The sequence below is a fragment of the Diabrotica virgifera genome, chromosome 2 (genome assembly GCF_917563875.1).
Source record: "Diabrotica virgifera virgifera chromosome 2, PGI_DIABVI_V3a".
Taxonomy (NCBI): Eukaryota; Metazoa; Arthropoda; class Insecta; order Coleoptera; family Chrysomelidae; genus Diabrotica; species Diabrotica virgifera.
This window is the reverse complement of record NC_065444.1, coordinates 43650449-43673460: the sequence shown is the minus strand read 5'-3', so window position 1 is coordinate 43673460 and position 23012 is coordinate 43650449. Positions and strand designations below refer to the sequence as shown.

General features: G+C 32.2%; 1 protein-coding gene across 2 annotated transcripts in view; it reads right to left on the bottom strand.

The window, feature by feature from the left end:
* Positions 1-23012, bottom strand: part of LOC114336035 (peripheral plasma membrane protein CASK) — a 610838-nt gene that overhangs the window by 97024 nt on the left and 490802 nt on the right. For both annotated transcript variants that reach the window (XM_050642554.1, XM_050642555.1), the window contains one exon: positions 2319-2417. In XM_050642554.1, coding sequence (XP_050498511.1) covers positions 2319-2417 — 99 coding nt within the window. The remainder of the gene's footprint in view (positions 1-2318; positions 2418-23012) is intronic.

Here is a 23012-nt window from a genome sequence, read left to right as displayed (position 1 = left end):
TTCAATATAAAATTGTAGGTTATTCAATTCTCAAGAACTTCGTTTAAAAAACATTTTTCTACGGCAAAAATTGAGTTAATCGTAAATGAGTATACCTATCAAAACATTGATTTTTTCGATATAAAACTAACATTTTCGATGGCAAATAAATCGAAAACTGTTAATTTTACCAAAAAAATGTATAGAACCTTTTTTGCTTAGAATAAACGTTTTTATCAACTTTTACGGTCAAAATATAATAAAAAATTTCCACCGCCGAGATGGGGTGGCAACCACCCTCATGGTAAAAGCACCTTTCCGCATCATATAGATTTTGATCCTTGGTTATCTACTACGTATTTTCAAATTTTCAAGCAAATCTATCCATTCTGTAAAAATTGCGAGGCGAAAAGCTTCGGTTCCTGGCCTAATAGACATTTTAGCCCGGGAGGTAGTGTCAAATTTGACCGGAGCATTTTAGCATGGCTGGTTTCTTTTTATTTAGGTAGGTGTTCCAAAGATTATTAACAAATGATGTGTCAGCTGGCCCAAAACCGGGGATTTTAGTCAAGAAAATGTGAAACATGAAAGTTGATGGACCAATGCTACAGCCTAAATGTCAAATATTTATATACGTTACTCAGAACATTCAATGGGCTTGCTTACTTGGCTCCTACGTTTCACTCAGGAGATCGGGGTTCAAATCCGGGCGCAGAAAATTCTTTTTGTTTTTTAAATTGACATTTTATTTTGAAAAATATTTATTTTTATACCACGTTTTTATTATTTATACGAGACAATATAAAAAAATCTGTATGTCTTTTATAGAATCGCAAACTATGCATTTTTGGTCATAATATTATGATTGATCTTAATAAGCAAATTTGTTGTACATGAACCCCTGAAGGTCCCTGAGTTGGTAAGACCAACAATCTAAGTGAAAAGGGAGATATTATTTGTTATTTTTTTGGACAAACTGTTTTTTTTTATATTATATATGTTGTAGAACCGAAAGATACAACCCTAAATTTTCACTTTTCTATCACCAACCCCCATGTTTTAATAGCAGTCTAAATATTTCCATATTCTCTATAATATATAAAAATGAATGTTTGTCTGTACCTATGTCCCTTATAGAATCGTAAACTATGCGTTTGGTAGAAAAAAGTATGGGTACGCAATATTTTTTAGTATTTTTTGGCTTTCTGGTAATTTTAGGTATTAAACATTCAAACATTATTTAGTTTTAAGGCGGTACGAAGTTTGGCGGGTCAGCTAGTTAATAATAAAAAAGTATTAACTCTTTTAACTCTATTAATTATTAAGTATATTAAGTATATATTATTAAGTATCAACTTCTTCCTGGGTTCATGTAAGTACAAAAACTTTGCTTGAGGTCATCATATGATTAAATGCATAGTTTACGATTCTATAAGGGACATACAGACAAAAATTCATTTTTATAAATGTTATAGAGAACAGGGAAATAATTAGATTGCTATTAAAAAATGGGTGTTGGTGATAGAAAAGTGAAAAATTAGGGTTGTATGTATATTTTGGTTTTACATCACATAAAATTATGCAAAAAAACAGTTTGTCTAAAAAGATAAAAGAATGTCGGGAGGGGGGTGAGGAGGCCAACCCCCTTTTTCACTTGGATTGGTCGTACTAACTCAGGAAGCTTCAGGGGTTCATGTACAACAATTTTGCTTATTAAGGTCAATCATAATATTTATGATCAAATGTATATATGCTATTTCATAAGTTCTATGCATAATTCTATAAATGACATACAGATTTTTTTATATTGTCTCGTATAAATAATAAAAACGTGGTATTATAAAAATAAATATTTTTCAAAATAAAATGTCAATTTAAAAAACAAAAAGAATTTTCCGCGCCAGGATTTGAACCCCGATCTCCTGAGTGAAAGGTAGGTGCCAAGTAAGCAAGTCCATTAAATGTTCTGAATAACGCATATAAATATTTGACATTTAAGCTGTAGCGTTGGTCCATCAACTTTCATGTTTCACCTTTTCTTGACTAAAATCTCCGGTTTTGGGCCAGCTGACACATCATTTGTTAATAAGCTTTGGAACACCTACCTAAATAATAAGAAACCAGCCATGCTAAAATGCTCCGGTCAAATTTGACACTACCTCCCTGGCTATTTTTCATATTATGGATTAAAATACGTAAATAAACAAAGTTTTCGTTAAGATAATGCTCGCATTTTCAGCTTGTTTACAATGAACTTGCTCATAAGCTGCTTGATATAAATGGTAATAAATAATAAAAGTACATATTTTACGTGTAATAATTATTATGTAGCAACTTACTTGAAGAATATCACCAGTCTTAAAGGCAATACCAGCTTGTGCACATGGAATAAGGTCGTCTTCCAATGGATCATAATCAAACTGCGCTCTAACGAATATCTGAAAAAAAAGAAAATAATATAATATTGACAAGAATATTCTAAAATGTAATTATTTTCAAAAGTAGTAAACTTTGTCAAAAACAAAGTATTTTAAAACAAAAACTGTAAATGTTGATTTGCATCTTGAGATATCATGAATATTTTGCATGATTGTGTTTTTTGAATTTGAATACTACTTTTGATTACAATTAAATTTGAATAATACTTCAATTTATTCATTTAAGGCTCGTACATAGGTTCTGGTGGAAATGACATAAAAAACCAATTCACTCATGAAAAATTCATACAGAAAATAAATCGTTTTTCGAATTGTGGCAACCTCTTAGACACAAGCTGGTGGTGTAGTTGGTGCTCCAAAATCAACAAACAGCAAAAAGTCAGAAAAGATCAAAAGCGTATCCACCGACTTAAGAAGAGAGAGTATTTAAGAGAAGAATAAAAAGTTATAGAAATTCTACATGTTTACTCCGTTCTTAATAAATAACCACAACAAGTGACCAATTCAATTTAGAATATGTTGAAGAAGGCAACAACATAGAAAATTAACTGAACATCCATCGGCAACTACACATTAAAGAATCAACAAGAAAACAAGTATCAAATGCCACCCAAAAAGTTAAAAATAATAAAGTACCAAGAATCGACGAAATCTGCTCTGAAATGTACAAAAAATGTGATGAAAGTCTTTTGGCATTAATACATAAACCGATAGTACTTATATGGCAGAAGGAACTGATACCAGAGGAGTCGCTAAACTGAATAATATGCCCGCTGCATAAGAAGGGTAAGGAACTTGATTGCAAAAACTATGAAGCCGTTACTCTGTTAGTATCTGAATATAAAATATTCGTTAACGTATCTTTTGAGGGAATTAAACTCTTAACAAAAGATATTATTGGACATTACCAATGCGGATTCTCTGCCGGAAAAACAAATATATACCAAATATATGCACGTAGGTAAATTTTAAAAGTCACTAGAATATGATAATATAGATAGACACCATCTCTTTGTCGACTTCAAAGCAGCATATGACAATCAAAATATGGTAATGATATCGTTACATTGGACACAAGTATGAGAGACGTAGTGTAGTGTTTTATAAAATTTACGAACGCAGCAAGTTAACGAAAACTTATCTTAATCCAGATTTTATTCCTATTGAGTATTTATGGGATGGCTTAAAAAAGCTATTAGCCGTCATCCTAGGCCTCCAGAAAATTTGGTACAGTTATGGTCCTGATAGAAGAATATCGGGCTATTCCTCAGGTAATGATAACACATCTTTATTCGATGCTAAACAGATTGCTAGCAGTCGTTGCTGCAAGAGGTGGACATACCAGCTATTTAATTGTTTTGTTTTGTTGTTAATTTTGTTTTGTTTTATTAATTTTAGTGCGCTTGATATTTTTAATTAAAAATAAATCTTCAAAGCAACGTTTTTATTTACAGCTCTTTAAAAAAAGATATTCGGATAATTCAAAAATCAAAACCTTAGTAATATCTCCAGGATAATACAAAAGGAGTATGAAACAAAATCAGCCTCCAATTTTTCCATATAATTTTTTAAATTTAGGAGAAAAACAACGCTTCCATTTACTCCCGTATAATAGTAGGGGAGGAAAGTATGTTAAATTTGCAGTCACTCGAGCGTTATGAGGACCGATTGGGTTGTGATTATTAGGTCCTAAAACCAAAAAGAGTTAAGTAAAGTTTTCCATTTAGTGGCGACTATCCATTTTTTAATTTAATTTTCCATTTCCAACAATCGTTTTTTCTGATTATAGCGCTATCAATAATTCTAAAAAATGTCTTAAATAAAAGTTGCTTATTTTTACGTAAAGAATCCAAACCTGCAATAAAAATTTGGAACTCCTATTTAAGATTTTAAAGTAACCCCCACACCACCTCCGTGGGGGGTCGTGTTTGGTATCGTTCGATAGACTTTTGAAAAATATTGCACACGTATTTTTAGTTTTTCGATCTGACGTTCATTTCGCGAAATATTCGCTTTTTTTTGTGAAACTTTGTGACCCGCCAATTTCCTTACGCCCGGCTCAAATCGTCAGATTTTTGAAATATTCATTCTCTTGCATGTACTTAACTTACCTTATCTTAATCTGGCAATTTCGAGTTTTTCTAAGGATAGATTTTTTGTCGGGCCCCCCTTAACGAACTCCCCTGTGTTAAAAGCCAATATGTTGTAGAGGTACATCTGCAAAAATCCCCGCTTGGGCTCCCCTACCATAATGCCATCTAAGCAAAAATTTTTTGTTACCGGAATAATACCAAACGACATCAATACATGTACCTACAAACTGAGGCAAGAATCTTGAAAAGCGGAGTACAAATAATAAAGTTATAAATTGTCAAACTTAATCAAAAATTTTGGGTGGCGGAATTTTGTGCCGGTGAGTGTATTATGTTCGTTGCTAAAAGTGTCAACAGAAAATCTAAGTTGAAAACTTTATAATTTAAAACGGGAGAACCCTGATGTTGACTGTATACTGTGTATACCATAGTTATAACAACTTATTAACGAAGTTAAGACTTCTGTTGTATGTGTGTGGATATAATAAATTTATTAAAAAAAATTCTCAAAATTATCCAATCCGATTGGATCGAACATCACAAAACGTTTTCGGTCATGTCTGACCATTCTCAGTGTGAAGCGTCCAGTGTACATGTAACTGAAACTAGCCACATTAATAGGTGTGACCACCTTTAAGTTAGATTGTTGTTAAACTATTTACCTATTAAGATAATACGACATTAAGGGGGTTCATTTTTTTTTGAATCCTGAGAAAACTAATAAGTATTTTTGAAAAATTTTAACGCAGAATGAAAGATTACGTTCTTACCGAGGGCCGAAAGTCCCTGAAAACTTCTATAATGTTTATTTTAATAAGTTACAGGGGTTAAAAACTAAGAGAAAATGTAGTGTGATTTTTAATTTCAAATATATCGTTCAAAAAAAAACTTTTATTTATTCTAAGGGACTTTCGGCCCTCGGTAATAAAGTAGTCTTTCATTCTGCGTTTAAATTTTTTAAAAATACTTATTAGTTTTCTCAGGATTCGAAAAAAATGATTACATTTAAAATCCATTGAAAATTCTGACAGGCGTCAAAATGTTCCTTTCTTGTTAAGTCGATGGAATTGAAGTTAAATTTAACATATGGATGTAATTCATCCCTACTCAAATGAATGCACGTTATGCTTGTATGAGAAGTAAAAAACAGTTGGTTGTTACATTGATTTTTATTAATAGTAAATGCGCCGAGGACCGGTTCCCCAATAGGAAGACATTAGTGGGAAGACCACGAAAACTATAGAACAACTTATTGAAGGCACATTTAAAAAAATAGACAGAGTTATGTCTAGACAAACAAAAGAACAAGAAGAAACAGAGATCCAGATATTGAGAAATTTAGTAAGATGGACTGAAGAGGGAGAAATTCATATTATCAAATCCAGAGGGCAGAAGAAGTAGATGATGATCGCATAGAAAATGGATTAATGATGTGGAAGATTTTAAGACTCAGAATATGGAGCGAAGTTGCTAGATATCGACGGGAGTGACGATTTCTCTGTCTGAGTCAATTATAATGAGAATAAATGGAGAAAATGAAGATCCAATTGCCAATTTAAAGTCTTGTTAAAAAAACTCGCTCTTCAATTGAAAAGGGATTTTCACTGCATAATTTTAATGGATTTATTATACCTGATACATATAATTTTGTTTTAGTTGTCATTATCAGTCATTCTCCTTTAGTTTGGATCTTATTTTTATTTAAGGTTTCCTCCAAAGGCACATTAGTTAATAGGGTAGACCTGTCAAACCTAAATAGCATGTTATTCGGGATGTACTCTATGCCTGCCAGTTTTTGCACAAAATATGTTTTCTTTACAAAAGTGTTCCAATTGTGTGCCAATAGTTATATTAGAGAAATACCACATAATATCTATATTGTCATAAAAAATAAAACCTGATTTATATCTTCAATGATTTTACATCTTTTTAACTTTCGTAATAGATCTCTTTCGTTAGTCAAATTAATTGTTTTCTAAATGAAAAAAGCTCCAAAAATAACCCAAAACCATCAATGAAGAGCATAAAGTTTAATATGCTGGTCTAAAAGAAAGTAGTCCCTAACTTCACAAAACCGCAAAAGTCTCAGCAATCTGAGCTGCGGCCACTATTAATTTTATCCTTGATATAAATCCGTTCACCTTTATTGCATTATCAACCCAAAAATATAATCGTAACGTAACTGTGTCTGAAATTAGGCTTTAGTACGGGAACGATAAAAGAAAAAATTAAAGAGTGAGAAAAACTAAAGTGTGAGAGTACCTCCTTTTTTCCGTTTCAATAAATATACGATAAAAAGGTAGAAGGTAGGAATGAGATTATTTTTAAGTTCACATTATTTTGTATTGGTAGCAATATAGTCCAGAAGATATCGGTCGAAAAGCAGACCATAATGGACATTTTTCGTTGGTGTTTATATTTTTTGCTGGAATCACTACAGGATGTACGTTCTATCAATAATCACGATATGCGCAAATCAGACAATTTGTGCTTAATTTTTGATTCAACAGAATCTAAAAAAAAAATCGAACATCCTTGCTTTTTGTTCCTATATTTTCACCCAACTTGAGAGATATTGCTACTACAAAAAATATAGAATTAAAAGGTTAATTTTTTAATTTTCCGTAATATTTGACTAGCTAAAAATTTAAAATTTAATGTTTATTGTAGGGGAGTGCAATTAGAACCAAAACATGCATTGTTTCGGAAAAATTCAAACAAGCTTATATTTTTCTAAAACTTTTTTTGTTAGTTTATATATACAGGTTAAAGTAAAAAGTTCTACTCGTGGATTTGGCCGCTAATTGTTTATTAATTGTTTAAGCAATAACAATTGTTTTGTATTAATAATTTTAAAAATATCGTTAAATTCATCATTTTAGAAGCTCTTATACAGTAAGGCTGCGTAACTAGAAACCACATGGAAAACTCTTTTATTATCAATTTTACGAAAGAAAGTTATTCTTCATAAAATGCTCTGGATAGTCAAAAATCTAAAACTCAACCATCAGATATCAAATTTTATCAATTTTATACGAGTTATGTCAAAAATATGAATTTCGTTAAAGAGTCAAGTACCTTTATATTTCAGAATATCAAAAAATGCTATAATGAAAAGTTCTTTGAAATTAAAAACTATGTTTAACTATACAATTACATTATTCTAATCGAAAATTTTTTTTAAATTTTTTCTTAAATTACGGATACTCATCATCACTTTATTACAATTATGATAACTATATCACTTTTACGAAAAAAAGTTATTCCTCATAAAATGATCTCTCTGGTCTAAAATCTAAGATACAACCATCAGATATTAAACTTTTTTAATTTTATACGAGGTATGTAAAAAATATGAATTTTTCTTAAGAGTTAAGTGCCTTTATTATTCACAATATTTTAATTAAAAGGATATAATTGAACAATAAAACAAATTTTTTAATTCCAAACAACTTTTCTTAATAACAATTTTCGATATTGTGAAATTTAACGATACTTTACTCTTGAGTGAAATTCATATTTTTTGACATACCTCGTATAAAATTTATTAAATTTGATATTTGATGATTGCATCTTAGATTATATACGATGCAGAGTATTTTATAAGGAATAACTTCTTTTCGTAAAACTGATAATAAAAAAGTTATCAATAGGTTCCAAGTTACGCAGACATACTGTATAAGAGCTAAAAGAAATTTTTTTGCTGAACATTTATTATTGTTGAAGTTTATTATTAAATGTATTTTAGGTAAGTTTTCCAGAAAAAAGTGTTGATCACTTTATATAATATAAACATTTTTTAGCTGGTAATTTTCGGTTTTTTATTACATTTTTGTTATCTTTCTTAATTTTCTCAAACAGAAATTGTCTATTTCATTTCTAAAGTAAAATAATTTAGTGCATTTTAAAGATTACATCCTAAGCTTTAAAAAAGCACTTATTAAACTGTAAGAGATCTGTCTAAACTTGAGTAATACCGTCTTAAAGTGGTGGTAATTCTATAAAACTACGATGATTTCAAAAATTACATTTTTTATGACGTCATATTATTTGAATTAAATTTTTGAGATTTTTTTTTTGGATGAAACATCATTTAGTACGATGCGTGAAAGGTAAGTTGTGCAAAATTGAGGGTTTTATAAGAAAAATTGTATTAGTTACACATTTTTAAATCATTTTTAAACAAAATTCATGTAAGGCTCACTCTCCGCCCCCACCGTACTTATGCCCATACTTATTTCTTTTTATTATAACCATAAGATAGCTTAATTATTCTTCTTTTAGGTTCAATTTGTAAAATTTCATTTGATTCATTAGTTAAAGAATTATATTAAAATAACTCAACCGTGCACTTCGCCGTACGCTAGTTTACAGTACGCCAATGTTTGTTAGAAGGGTGACTTTAGCGTTATAAATAAAAAATTATAGAAGATACAGATTTAATTTTAGAAAATTCTTTATATCAGGTTTTTTTGTAAAATTTTCTGAATTTTTCAATGGTCAAGTCAGTTTTGTTCTAAAATTTATATTTTCGGAGTTATTTAAAAAACATCAAACTTCGTAGTTCATTTGTTTAATAAAAAATGAAGCACCCACTTCTCGAGTAGAACTTTTTGATATGTTGTTTATTAAATATTTCTTAATGAAATCACAAAAAATTATATCTTGTTTGATTTTTTCCGAAGTGAAAATCTATATGCACTCCCCTATTGCTTAAAAATAGCAAAAATTAGAAAAAAAGAAGTTTTTCCTTTAAACTATTTTTATCAGTTAAACATAATAGAGCAAGGGCCCGTGGCCCATAGGCAATCCATATTTAATAAAAACTGAAAGTTTCTCTGCGCATGTCCCCAACACAGATAAAAACGATCAGTGAGTACGTTTTGGATCATGGTTACTTGAGCAGATAACAGGTAGAAAAGGTGTGTAAAATATTATATTACTTTCGTTAAAGTAAAAAGCTTAATTTTTTCATATTTTATTTAGAACAATATAAAAAATCATGTCACCCATTGCCGGACAGTTTCAATAGTTTGTTCACCTTGCCGAGTGCATTAAAAGTCTACTGTAGGTATAGGTCTGGATTCCGCGTATGAAAAAAAAATTGATTAATAGCAAGCTGAAAATTTGTTAATAGCTTAAGGGTGTCTATTCGGATAAACTTTGATATATGGGAACACTGGAACAGGGGCAGTTTTAATTGTGGAACAGGTTAAAAATTTGGAACGGTCAGACCACGAAAACGGCACATTTATTTTGTCCGACAGAACAGACTTAAACTCTCCGAACAGAAATTAAACTCTCATGCAAAAATCAGACTGCTATTTATCACCTGTCATAATTCCTGTCATTGGACACATTCTACATGTTTCACTCATTAAAACGCCCATTTTATGATAAGTAGCAGTCTGATTTTTGCATGAGGGTTTAATCTCTGTTCGAAGAATTTAAGTCTGTTCTGTCGGACAAAATACATGTGCCGTTTTCGTGGTCTGACCGTTCCAAACTTTTAACCTGTTGCACAATTAAAACTTCCCCTGTTCCAGTTTTCGCATATATCAAAATTTGTCCGACTAGACACCCTTAAGCTATTAACAAATTTTCAGCTTGCTATTGATCAACTTTTTTTTCATACGCGGGATCCAGACCTAGTACGAGCGCGAGACAATATTCAGCCCTGTGATGAATCACTCACGTTAAATATAACGTAAAGTTATCCTGTAGTTAAGTTATAATCCTCGAATTGGTGTGATGTATCATATTTAACTTAACTACTTGCGTTATTTCTTGTCAGTTCTTGAGTTATCTGATATATCAACTGTCACTTTATAACGCGACGTTAAACCTCAAGTAATGAGAGATTTCAAGTTATGAGAGATATAACTTCAAAAATGTTTCCTAGTTTGGATATTGCAAAATTATTATGCAAAGAGAATTAAATCGATCCTAAATTAAGTACATATTATTATTATAAAGCCTTTTTTGGCGGGGTAAGAAGGCTGCAAGTTACGTTCAAGGGGCCGAAAAAAATTAAAGAAGAAACTTCTGCACTTTTTGCACTTTTTTCCCAATTATTGCTATTTCTCAAACAATAAACATTAAATGTTTAATTTCTAGCTAGCCAAATTTATAAAATTGAAAAATGAAACTTTAGGTTGTTAGGATTCCTTCTTTACTTTTTTTGTAGGAACAATATCTCTCGAGTTATAGACGAAAAACTAGGCGCAAAAAGGAAAAATTTTCGATATTTTTTAGATTTATTTTCTGAAATAAAAAATTAATCACAAGGTTTTATATAGGGCTTTTCATCGATTGTCATTTGTTTCGAGCTTCTGTCATATGTTGTATAATCATTGTATATTAATATAAACGGATTATACAACATATGACAGAAGCTCGAAACAAATGACTGTGAATGAAAAGCCCTATTGGCGCATATCGTGATTATTGTTACAAAGTACGGTGTCCGCCAAAATAAACAAGATCGAAATTAAGATAACTGTGAAATTGCGCACGCAGGTTACATTTATCATATTTGGTATACTTGTCATTAGTTGTCAATTTGACATTACGTTAGGTACGGTTAAAATCTTTGTCGTTGTGGTTCTTTCTACCGAAGAAAATTTTTATTTAGTAGAACATTATTTCCGCTCATTCGGAGTTGGACGAAATAATGGCCTGTGCTTAAATGCTCCATAAAAATTTGCTCGGTGAACATCTTGGTACTAACAAAGTAATTTCTCGTCTAATAACTAACAAAAGATTTCGAGTATCCACTTCAGTCACTAAGGTGTGATGAAGAATTCCATATTTCCCTCGGAAAATCCGGCAGAATCTGTTGGATAACCACGGCAAAGAATAATAACTTATTTTCAAAATCTGCAGCAGAACCAATTTTCTTAAATATGTTTTTCTACAAACGTGTTAAAAATGCAATTTTTAGCTCTCCATAGGAGCCTTATAAATGTCACTTTAAAGCACTGGGTGCTTTATAGTTATTTAACCAACAAGTGTAATAATAAGGGCGATTAACAATTGAGGTATTTTAACGTTCGTTTATGTTCGAGATAGTTAATCGCCATTTTAATTCACGAGTTCGTTACAAAACTTTTCCGTCGACCGTACTTTTCAGAAATAAAGATATATCCATCTTTTGATCTTTCAAATACACAGAATTTTAAACAATAAACTAAATAATGACATACAATGACAGATAGTACTAACAGCGGCTGCTTGATAATACATTTTTTAGTGGGAATATAAATAGGTATATGTTTGGTTGCCTACACCACAGGTCACTGCCAATCACAGAGCGTTTAATTAATTTATGCAGGCAATGTATGTTGTGTTGCCTATAATAAAATCGTTCATTAATAGAAAATCATTTATTAATAGGGGTCATTAATCAATAATTTTGAGGGTGTTAATTGATCATAAATGGACGGTCGCCGGAAAAGTTTTTTATGGCACTGCAGTTAAAAGTGAAATGTCAAATTTTGAAAGCAAACGTCAAAATATTTATATTTCATTTATTAACATTAATATTAATAGTACAATTTGCGCAATTTGAAAAAAGAATTTCTTGCACTGCAGTTTGTAGAAAAAATATTGTATGATATACGTGTTAAAAGTACATTTTTAGGGAACTCATGTGAATTGCAGAATTCGCTTTTCTCATTCTGCAAACCTTCACATACATGCCTTAAAATTGTACTTTTAACACTTTATCATATATAACTATTAAATGATCTTCAGAAACTTTATGAACCTGGTTTCAAACGCCATGGTGCACATTTTGAACATATGTATTTGATTCAGTGAATTTGTACTATACGAGCTCCCTAGCGGGAAAATTTTGGGGTAGTTCTGATTTCTTTCATTATATATGGATCTTGGGCTGCTGAATCCGACTATGAGATTTGCGGACAAAATTTTTTGCCGGAACATTGAAAAAATCGAGAGAAAATCGAAAAATTTGAGCTTTTTTCCGTTTGTTTTGCTCAAATCTCAAAAACTATTAACTTAAGTAAATGGTCTGTTAACAGAAATTAAAGTACTTAAAATTATCTACAATTATCACTATTTCCTTTTTTTTTCAGACGAACCGTTCGGTCTAAAGTGCAAGTTGAAAATTGCCATTTTTTAACGGTCTCGGCAAAACCCACTTTTTACATTCCAAAACTTTAGTTTTTATTAGAATGCTGTCATTTGATAAATTTCTCCTAGTTTTCTGTACAAACAGTAAATGTTAGTTCATAATATGAATAGGGTATGTCTCTTCTCACAGCTTCCATGAATCCATTCCATCCTAAAATACCGAGAATGTCTCTGCTTTTCCCTTAGAGCCACAGAAGATCAGGCACAGATGGAGTCACAGTTTCAATTGGTGTGAACATTCCCTTCTGATTTTGATTTCTGATAAACCTTGAGGTTTTCTCCTTTCAAAATGTATTAGGTAGCTCTCTGACTTCCATAAACCTCAGGTGCGGGTTTAGTTTTTAACCGAGGTATGGATTGGTTAGGAGCTATTGCATGTTTTGGTTTAATACAAGAAATGCCACCCATGACGTAAAAAGTGTGGTATCCGTCGATTGTATGTACGTTAACCCTTTCTGTTCCAACGCTGCATATATGTATATGTTTTTGAAAAAGTGGGTCTGTATTCTCAGCCGCCGTATATATACGTTCAAGGTGTTATGGTCTCAATTTACCAAAGCCGAAAATATGCGTTGTTATAAAATTTTAGACTCATTGGTGTCCCAATGCCGTAGGAATATGTCCGAAAATGTCAGATTATTGTTCCCAAAGCCTCAAAATGTTGGCACCTAAGACAGATTGTGCGGACCCATTGCCGTATATTATTTGTTCACATATTTTAGATGAATGCTATATTGTAGCACTGGTGGCAACGCTTATAGGTAGCTGCTAGAAGGTGAAGCGTTTGTAGCCACAGAAAAAAAAAGAAGCGAATCGAGATACATGTGTGCAAGATGCGGAGTCGGCCTTTGCGTAGTGTCATGTTTTGAGAAGTACCACACAAAAGAAAACTTTTAATGGTAATTTACATTACATTATTTTTAAGTTAGTTACATTTTTTCAAGTTGGTTTTGCTCTCTGATGAGTACTTTTGAAAAGAAAACGTTAAGTTGGTTAAAAAGAACTCATTAAAAAACATGTTTTGGTCATTTATTTGTTTATTTATAAGCGACTTATATATAAGGGCGAAAGGGTTAAAATCAGCGTTTTCGTACACCTGTTGTGTAAAGCACGGCTGGTCAATTTTCTGCGGATCGGCTGCGATTGCTGACACTTCCAGATAAGCAACGCCATTGATTATAAACACACACACGCGCTTGCTCAAAGTCTTGTAGCGGCAGTAAAGCCCAGATAGAAGTCTTGCAGGGTTGGCCGTTTTTTTCTACAAAAAGTACGGCTCAAGAAAATAGGTTGATGTTGTTTCCTCTTTGGGGTTTTGTTCATCCTATACAGAAGCTGTTCGCCATGAAGTGTCAGCATTCGCAGGCGATCCGCAGAATATTGACCTGCCGTGCTTTACACAGCAAGTGTACGATAACGCTGATTTTAACGTACATACAATTGACGAATACCACACTTTTCACGTCATATGTGGCATTTCTTGTATTGCACCAAAACTTGCAGTAGATTCTAAGCAATCCATTCCTCGGATAAAAAAGAAACCCGCGCCTGAGTTTTATGGAAGTCAGGGAGCTGTTCAATTAATTCATTTTAAAAGGACAAAACCTCAAGGTTTATCAGAAATCAAGATAACAGATCTGATGTTCACACCAACTGAAACTGTGACTCTATCTGTGCCTGACCTTCTGTGGCTCTAAGGGAAAAGCAGAGACATTCCCGGCCTTTTAGGACGGAATGGACTCATGGAAGCAGTCACAAGAGGCATACCATACCTATGAACTAACATTTATTATTTGTACAGAAAACTGGGAGAAATTTATCAAATGACAGCATCTAATAAAAAATAAAGTTTTGGAATGTAAAAAGTGGGTTTTGCCGAGACCGTTGTACTTTATTAGACCGAACGGTTGGTCTGAAAAAAAGTAAATAGTGATATTTGTAGATAATTTTAAGTACTTTAGTTTCTGTTAACAGACCATTTACTAAAAGTTAATAGTTTTCGAGATTTGAGCAAAAAAGCGGAAAAAAGTTGAATTTTTTTTATTTTCGCGATTTTTTCAATGTTCCGGCAAGAAATTTTGTCCGCAAACCTCATATTCGGATGCAGCAGCCCAAAATCCATATACAATAAAAGAAATCAGAACTACCCCAAAACTTTCCTAGTCAAAACACAATTTTATTGAATCAACTATAAAAATTAATTCATTTTTTTATATTCGGTACTGTTTATTTTGGCGGATACTGTACACCCGCAAGTTATTCCAGGAGACAAATAGGAGACAAATGTCAAAATAAATCTCGCCTGGACTAATATTAAGACGGAATGACCATAATAAACGATATACAAGGCCGTCATAAAAATATTGCTCATAAATTATACCCCCTTTTAAGCGGTAAATAAAAGTTAACCTATATGCAACAGACCACCTAAAGTTAGAAGTGTTAACAGTATAACATTAAACCGAATTTTTAATGTTACGCTTAAACTAAAAATGCTGCGGAGAAATACTTTTTTATGGGCATTTCCGTCAATGAATGAATTTACGATAACGACATTAACACCGATAAAAGGGAATATTTTTTTTCCTTTTTTTGGTAGTTAGACTATAAATATAAACTTTTGGCTATTAGTATTTCTTTGTAAACTTAATAGTCTGGAAGAAGACTAACTAAAAGGTTCTTACTTCTTTGCAATTGAAGAGTGATAAGAGATGTTAAATTAGATACCAGAGCTTTAAATATAAATATTATTAATTGAAAAATTATTTAGTTTATTAACGGATCCACTAACTCTCGCATACAAGAAAGAAGAAGACAGAAAAATGCAAGCCTCTAAATAGATTCTAAGGAACTAGATAAAATTTTCTAGAAGACCTTCAAACCCTGCTGAACGCTGTAAACAACTAATGTTCTGCAAAGGGCTTAACAATCAACGCAAAGAAAATAAAAGGGATGGTGGTCGGAAAAATTAATATCAAAGACTCCGTACTAAATTTAGATAACAAAATCCTGGAAAGGGTGGAACACTTTAGATACCTGGGTAGCCGGATTGACCGTAGGGTTGAAAGTGGTGGGGAAATTTCAACCAGACTAGAATTTACATGAAAAGCTTTATTAGCTGGCGTTCTGTATTGTGTAGTAGAAGTTTGTCATTGACCACACGTCGAAGAGTATTGTAGTGCTACGCCTGGTCCGTTTTGTTCTATGGATGTGATACTTGGACAACAAAAATGAAGAATCTTAGCAAATCAGAAGCATTCTAGTTGTTGTGTTACCGTCGCATGCTCAGAATCCCGCGGACAGCACAAATATCCAACGAACGTGTGCTAGAGACCATGCACAAAGAGCGGGAATTGAGCAACATCATAAAAATGAGAAAGGTTCAATATAGGGATGGGAAAAACCTACCGGTTTAAACCTAAAACCGGTTTTTTTACTTCGCAATAACCGGTTTTACCGGTTGGTTTTTTGTCCCTGTTATAACCGGTTTTTTCTTTTTAAAGTAAAAACCGGTTATTAGGTTTTACGGTAATTAGGATTAGGTTAGGTATTACTTCGGATTCCAATCATAATTATTATTCTCAATGTTGTTCTGAAGCTATTTCCTTGTGGCATTTTTATAATGAACTATTTTTAATGAGAAATAAGTCGTCCCAGGAAACGCAACTCATTAATATTGGCAATATCATTTTAAAGTCTTCTACTTTAAAATGTATAATAATACATGCCTGAATTGCCGATATAAATGAGTCAGATTAAATAAATTATTAGAAGAATTTTTTACTAAGCAGCAACATTTTTGTTTATTTAGTAGTATTTTGTATTTTGACAACGACACCCGACTTGGGCGTCGAAACGTTAATAAATTCATTTTTTTGGTAAAATTGTGGCTTATTTCAAGTATATTATTATTCTCAAGTAATTATTCCAAACAAAACCATAATTCAAATTTTATTTTATTTTATAAAATACAGAAGCAAACTTAAAGTGCAATCTCACATCAGCCAGAAACAATTATTAAGTTTTATTATACTATTTCCTTGAAAAGGTATTTATAATCATAATATTTATATAAGAAGTGATCTGGTTGAATTAGACGCAAACAACATCTATTTTTCACACTTAACTCTTGACATTGAAAGTGGGTGAATGACTTTTTCTGATTACCAAAAATAATGCTCTGACTATGAATATCGAATTACTGATTGCGAATACTAATCTCCAAGAATTTCGCTACGTTTTCAAAACGATACACTCATACAGGAAGTATTAAATGAGTTAAAATGTACCTATTCTACAAATATACAAACGTGTTAAAAGTAGTACATGTTCTTTCGATAGTACTAATTTTGATCATATTGATATCGAGTCGAATGGAGTATCGCAAACTAAAGTGTAGTGTAGATGTAACTTTGTAACCTATTGGATTAAAAAAACCGAAAACCGGTTTTTCCAAAAACCGTTTTTTTTGGCCGGTTATAACCGCCAGGTTAAATCGTAAGCAAAAAAAAACCGGTATAACCGAAAACCGGTGTTTTGTCAAAAACCGCCATCCCTAGTTCAATACATCGGTCATATAATGAGAGAACCTAAATATCGGTTACTTCAGTTGATCATTCAGGGCAAACTCGAAGGAAAACGCTGGGTTGGAAGAAAACAACTGTCCTGGCTGCGTAACATTAGACAATGGACAGGTCGAATGGTCGAGGAATTGTTTCATATAGCTGACCAAGGAACATTTCATCAGCTTGTTAATACGACGATAGCCAACGCTTGAAAACAGGCACGGCACACAAAGAAGAAGATAAAATTTTAGTCCCTCATTTACATTATTCATTGATCGAGTAATTAATATCAAAAACTAGAAATTGTAAATACTTTTCCATTGTAGACATAAATTCAAAATTCAGGTCAATAGGGATGTTCACTAATTTTTAAATATAGTTAAATTCAATAGATTACAAGGTATATAAAAACGTAACAATTATAAAACTGTTTAAAAATGTATATTTTTTAAGATAAATGAGTTCATAATGTTGATTTTCTTGGAGGCTAGAAAAACGGTACCCTGCAGCGAGGCTACGGTCTGTGACGTCAGCAGTCGTAACGTCTTTGATCGACGACTAGTTTTGTATACTTATTTACTCAGTGTATTTGAATGTGCGCAGTTTTTTACGTATTTAATTATTAAAAATAAAGCCAAATAAGTGGTGTTTTGTTCCTGGGTGTGTAAATACATCAAAAAACAGTTCTGACAAGATTTTTATTACCGTTCCAGCCAATTTAAAACAGAAAAAGAAATGGTTTGTTGCAGCTAGAACTTAAAACAACTAACTTAAAGAACTAACTGAATAAAATAAACATTATAGAAGTTTTCCAGAGACTTTCGGCCCTTGGTAATAATGTAATTGTTCTTTCTGCATTTACATTTTTCAAAAATACTTATTATTAGTTTTCTCAGGATTCGAAAAAAAATGAATGAATTTAAATAGCATTGGACCAAGGTTTTGCAACTACCCCCTTAAAGAGTAAATGAAAAAGTTTCGGGACCTCAAATTTGTATTCCTTAAACTGGGATATTCCTAAAAACGGGATTCTAATAATACATACAGTACAAGTAAACCTTGAAATAACTACATGTAGATGTAGGTATGACTTTATATTATATTAAAATCATTCATAATTTAGTGAAAAGATTGGTTAAAATAAAAATGTATAATACCCAAGTTCAAATATATTTTTTACCTTGGAACAGTTGTCAACTCCAAATACGAAACAACCGAAATAAGATCTAGAGTTGAAAAGGACATAGCAACATTTAACAACATGTATGAGAAATATTTTCACCCATTGCGACATAATATCTCTCCCACTAAAAATGCGGCTGCTAAAATGTTATTATTTCCGGTCTTGCTATATGGCACAGAGGCCTGGACAATAATGGAAACATTAATAAAAAAGCTAGAGGCATTCGAGATGTGGGTGTACCCACGTATCCTCAAAATATCCTGGGCGACCCACACCAACGTACAGGTATTGCGTCGAATGGGAAAACAAAAAGAAATCTCTTTTACAATTAAGAAACGAAATCTTAAATATTTCGGTCATATCATGAGGCATGATAAATATCGTATACTCCAACTGATAACGCAAGGTAAAATAGAGAGCAAACGCGGACCCGGAAGAAAAGACACTCATGACTTAAAAACTTACGCCAATTATTTGGACAAAAATCGATCGAGTTATTCAGAAACGCCTCAAATGAAATTAAAATTGCCATGATGATAGCCAACGTCCACAACGGACAAGGCACATGAAGAAGAATAAAAATATTTTTAATACACCTAACCAAGGTAAAGTAATAACCAGCCAATGTATGTATACAATATGCATGCGTACAATGCATGCATACAACTTTCTCTATTTTTTTTTGTGGAGTATTAAGCATTTATTTTTTTAGCTTAAAGAAGACATGGAAAATTATATGGAATATACACTCAGTAAAGCTGTGGTAGATTTATTTTTTTACAAGATGCCAATAAATCATACACCATTGTTACATCTACACTACAGTCGGTAGTTTATACGAATCGGCTTTCTGAAAACCTTCTTCCATTTTATTTGTTTATTTTTGTAAAATATGTCCTTACAAACAGTCTATCCACTTTAAACCAAACAAATTCACTATAAAACTCCACTTTAACCCTGATAAAACAAGAAGAGAACAAAATAAAATGACCTGAAACGTCAAACAGGTAAGCAGTAACACTATGAGAATGGCGCGCGCTTGGGGTATGCAACTAGTGACGTCAGGCCAATAGAGAAGCGTTCTTGAAATTTAAAATAATGCTAGATTTCTAATAAAGATTTTTTATAGAAAGGCTTTTTCAATTTTGTTGAAATTTTGGACAATTATTCCTAGGGTGTTTCTTAATCGTTTTAAATGTTTGAAATGACTTTTTAATTTTTTGTGAACATCCCTATTCTTGTGAAACGGCCATTTTCAGTGCACTTGCCGTCCATTTGAAGACAGCTACGGCAATTTTTCAATGGATTTTAAGCAGTTTTATAAGAAAATATAATCTTGTGAATTTTATTTATAACATCACAATTTTTTCCAAAATGTTTGATCTGCATTTTGTACAGATATTAGATTTTTGATCACACAGTAACCCGCTCATTCACTTCCAATGAAATCAACCAGCATGAATTCTACGGAAAATTTGTCGATGGAGTGTTCCATTTTCAATTGTGTATATAAATTTTCTTACCCACCCAATTCTATGTCCTCATTCATGTTCCACCCAACTACATTCGTTTTGACTTCTAGAGCGTTCCAAACCTCCTCAGGTAGTCAATTAGGCCCTACTGCAGGGCTTCCCAAACTTATGCGTACTGTGACGCCCTTGGGACTTTGATATTTTTTTTCCGATGCCCCTCAACCCAACTCCTAATAATATTTACCAATTTTAGTACTAGCCTAGTAACAGGTTATTTATAATTTTTATAGAAATTAAGAAAGAAATCAAAACATAGGCACAAAAATAAAATGGGATATTTATTTATGTAACTGGCTGTAGTCGAGGAAATGAAGCATTTTGGCTCGCAATTTTTTCGTCCAGCATGTATTTACTTGAAATTTTCACAGAAGGTAGGGAATAGTCCAAAGATCATTTTCTATATCATGCCGCTGTACGCTAAAACCTTGGGGGTGGTTGCCACCTCATCTCGGGGGCGGGAATTTTTTATTACATTTTGATCATGTAAATCGATGTAAAAAGTAATTCTAAGAAAAAAATGTTTTTTACATTTTCTTCGTAAAACTAATATTTTTCGAGTTATTCGCGCTTGAAAGTAACAGTTTTTCGATGAAAAAATTTACTTTTTTAGAGGGTTTTTTGAGAATACCTCGAAAAATATGCATTTAACCAAAAAAACTGTAGATATCTAAATTGTATCTTTTAGTAACACAAACCAAATTTTTTTTCTGTAATATCTTTAGACAAATACAAACCGAGATACGGCATATTAAAATTAGCTTTTTTCGTCAAATGTCTAATTTGAAATATTCAAAGTAAAATAACGGAAAACCTTTGCATTTTTCGAGGAAAACTTAAATAATCTTTTTTCAAGCATACAGTTAGCCCTTTCAAAAAATAATAATAAAAAGTTTCTAGCCTAAAAACTAAGCGACTTATGATCAAAAAAAGGTCGGTACCTGATTTTCTCTTTGAAAAAATCAGTGAAAACAACCCCTAACTACCCTCTTAATTAAAAATTAGTCTTCACTTTTCTGTAATTTCTTTTATATTTGTATTATCAACACACCCAAGAAGTTTAACCTATTTAAAAGGCCTAATTTTAGAAAAATTGGAGTTTAAAGAAAAATAAAAAAATAAATTTTTTGCAATTTCCCATTTTTTACCTTTTACTTCAAAATATCTCCGAAAATACTGGAGATACGAAAAAAATTATGGACAACTAAATTATAGCTTTTCTAATAGCTAAAATGGCCTTGTGCATATATTTTCATTACAGTGAACAGTTAGCGAGATATAGCTGTTTAAAACATCTATTTACGAGCAAACATCCCCTTATTCGAGCCCCTTAAACCCACCCTAATTAAAAACTAAGGGATCTTACGGAATTTAATTTACACAGTCTTATAACTTTTCAAAATCCTACAGTCATTTTTGAAAAAACTTTTTATCGCCAAAAATAAAGGAGCTATGTTGTACAGGGTGAGATGATCCTAATCCCAAATTTTTATGAAATCGATGCAAGCCGGAATTATTCTTTTAGGATAAGTATTTTTTTTATATCCAACAAGGGTGGTTTTAAGGGTTGAAGTATTATGATAATATATCTTAAAGCATAAAACCATCATTATGTAACTAATAAGAACCAAATGTTGACAATATTAAAGATTAAAATGTTATTTTATAATTTTTTACAATTAGGGGTAGTTTTCACCCTTAAAAAACCAAAAGCGTACAACGGCTCAATATAGAAATTGAACTAGAGGGTGTAATGAGCCTAAACCCAAATTTTTGTACAAATCGATTCTGGACGAAAAAATTGCGAGGTTTTGCCATTTTTTCAGCTTCATTTCCTCGACTACTGGTTAATGTGAGGGATATGCTTGCCTTTTTGAGCATAGCTTATGAAACCAAGGCTTCAATTTGTAAATTGTCACTCTAATTTTTTTTTCTAAGTTTATGTTTGACCTGGACTTGTTTTTAATTACTGCAACTGCATAAAAGCCCGTTTCACACAAGTAGGAATTCGCAAATAGTAATACAACCTTTAATGCAGCAGTGCTGATGGCATGATTATTATGAGAAACTCAGCTCCAAAATTCAAACAGGTCCTTCTCGTGTTGAAGCTTTAGGCTTAAATCACAGGACAATTCTGTCGGTTGTTCTTCTTCCTCTGTTGAAAGTGTCGAGGTGTGAATGAATAGGGAGGGATTCTGTCTGACCCAGTCATATTGCTCCAGATTTTAGGGAAAACATTTCTCAGTGTTCGTTCAATGATAACATGTGTTGTGTAAACATATTTTTTAGAGAGGACCCAAGGTTTTCTATCGATTTTTCTTGTAGAATACCTTGTAAAGCAGAAAAACAGTCAATTTATTGATCTTCTAATTTTCTCTTCCATAAGAGCAACTTCTGAAACCCAGTAATTTTATCTGCCAATTGCAGGATATGAGCATTATTTCCATGTAAATACTTATTAAGATCATATAATTTGTTAAATATGTCAGAGCGGTATGCTAATTTTATTATAAACTCTGAATTAATAAAGTTTTGAGCATCATTATCGGATTCTGTATGACATGTAGATTTGTAGATACATGTAAAATTTCATTTTTATTGCAACGAGAGTTGCAATAATAAATTAAAGAGGTGTGTTCGGCCCCTGTTTCTTCACAATGTTTATGGAAAAGACTTGATTTCACGGGTCATGTTTTAATATAGTTCACCACTTTAATAATGCTATCCATCACAACACTTAATTCAGGTATAATGTTCTTTGCTGCTAAGGCCTCTCTATGAATGACACAATGTGTCCATTTTATATTTGGAGCCTTGGTTTTGGTAAGAGCTTGTAGTCCTGCATACTATCCAGCAAATATATTTTCTGTATTAAAAGGCCGCGCTGACACGCGGCGCCCCTGGAACAACGCAGCGACGCCCCAGGGCGTCACTACGCACAGTTTGGGAAGCCCTGTCCTACTTACTGCCTTACTATCTTTCTTCCTATTTAACGCTTCGACAACCTCATCTCTCATTAACCGCAGTAGTACATTCTCTCCACTTGTGTTCTGCATTTAACAACTTTC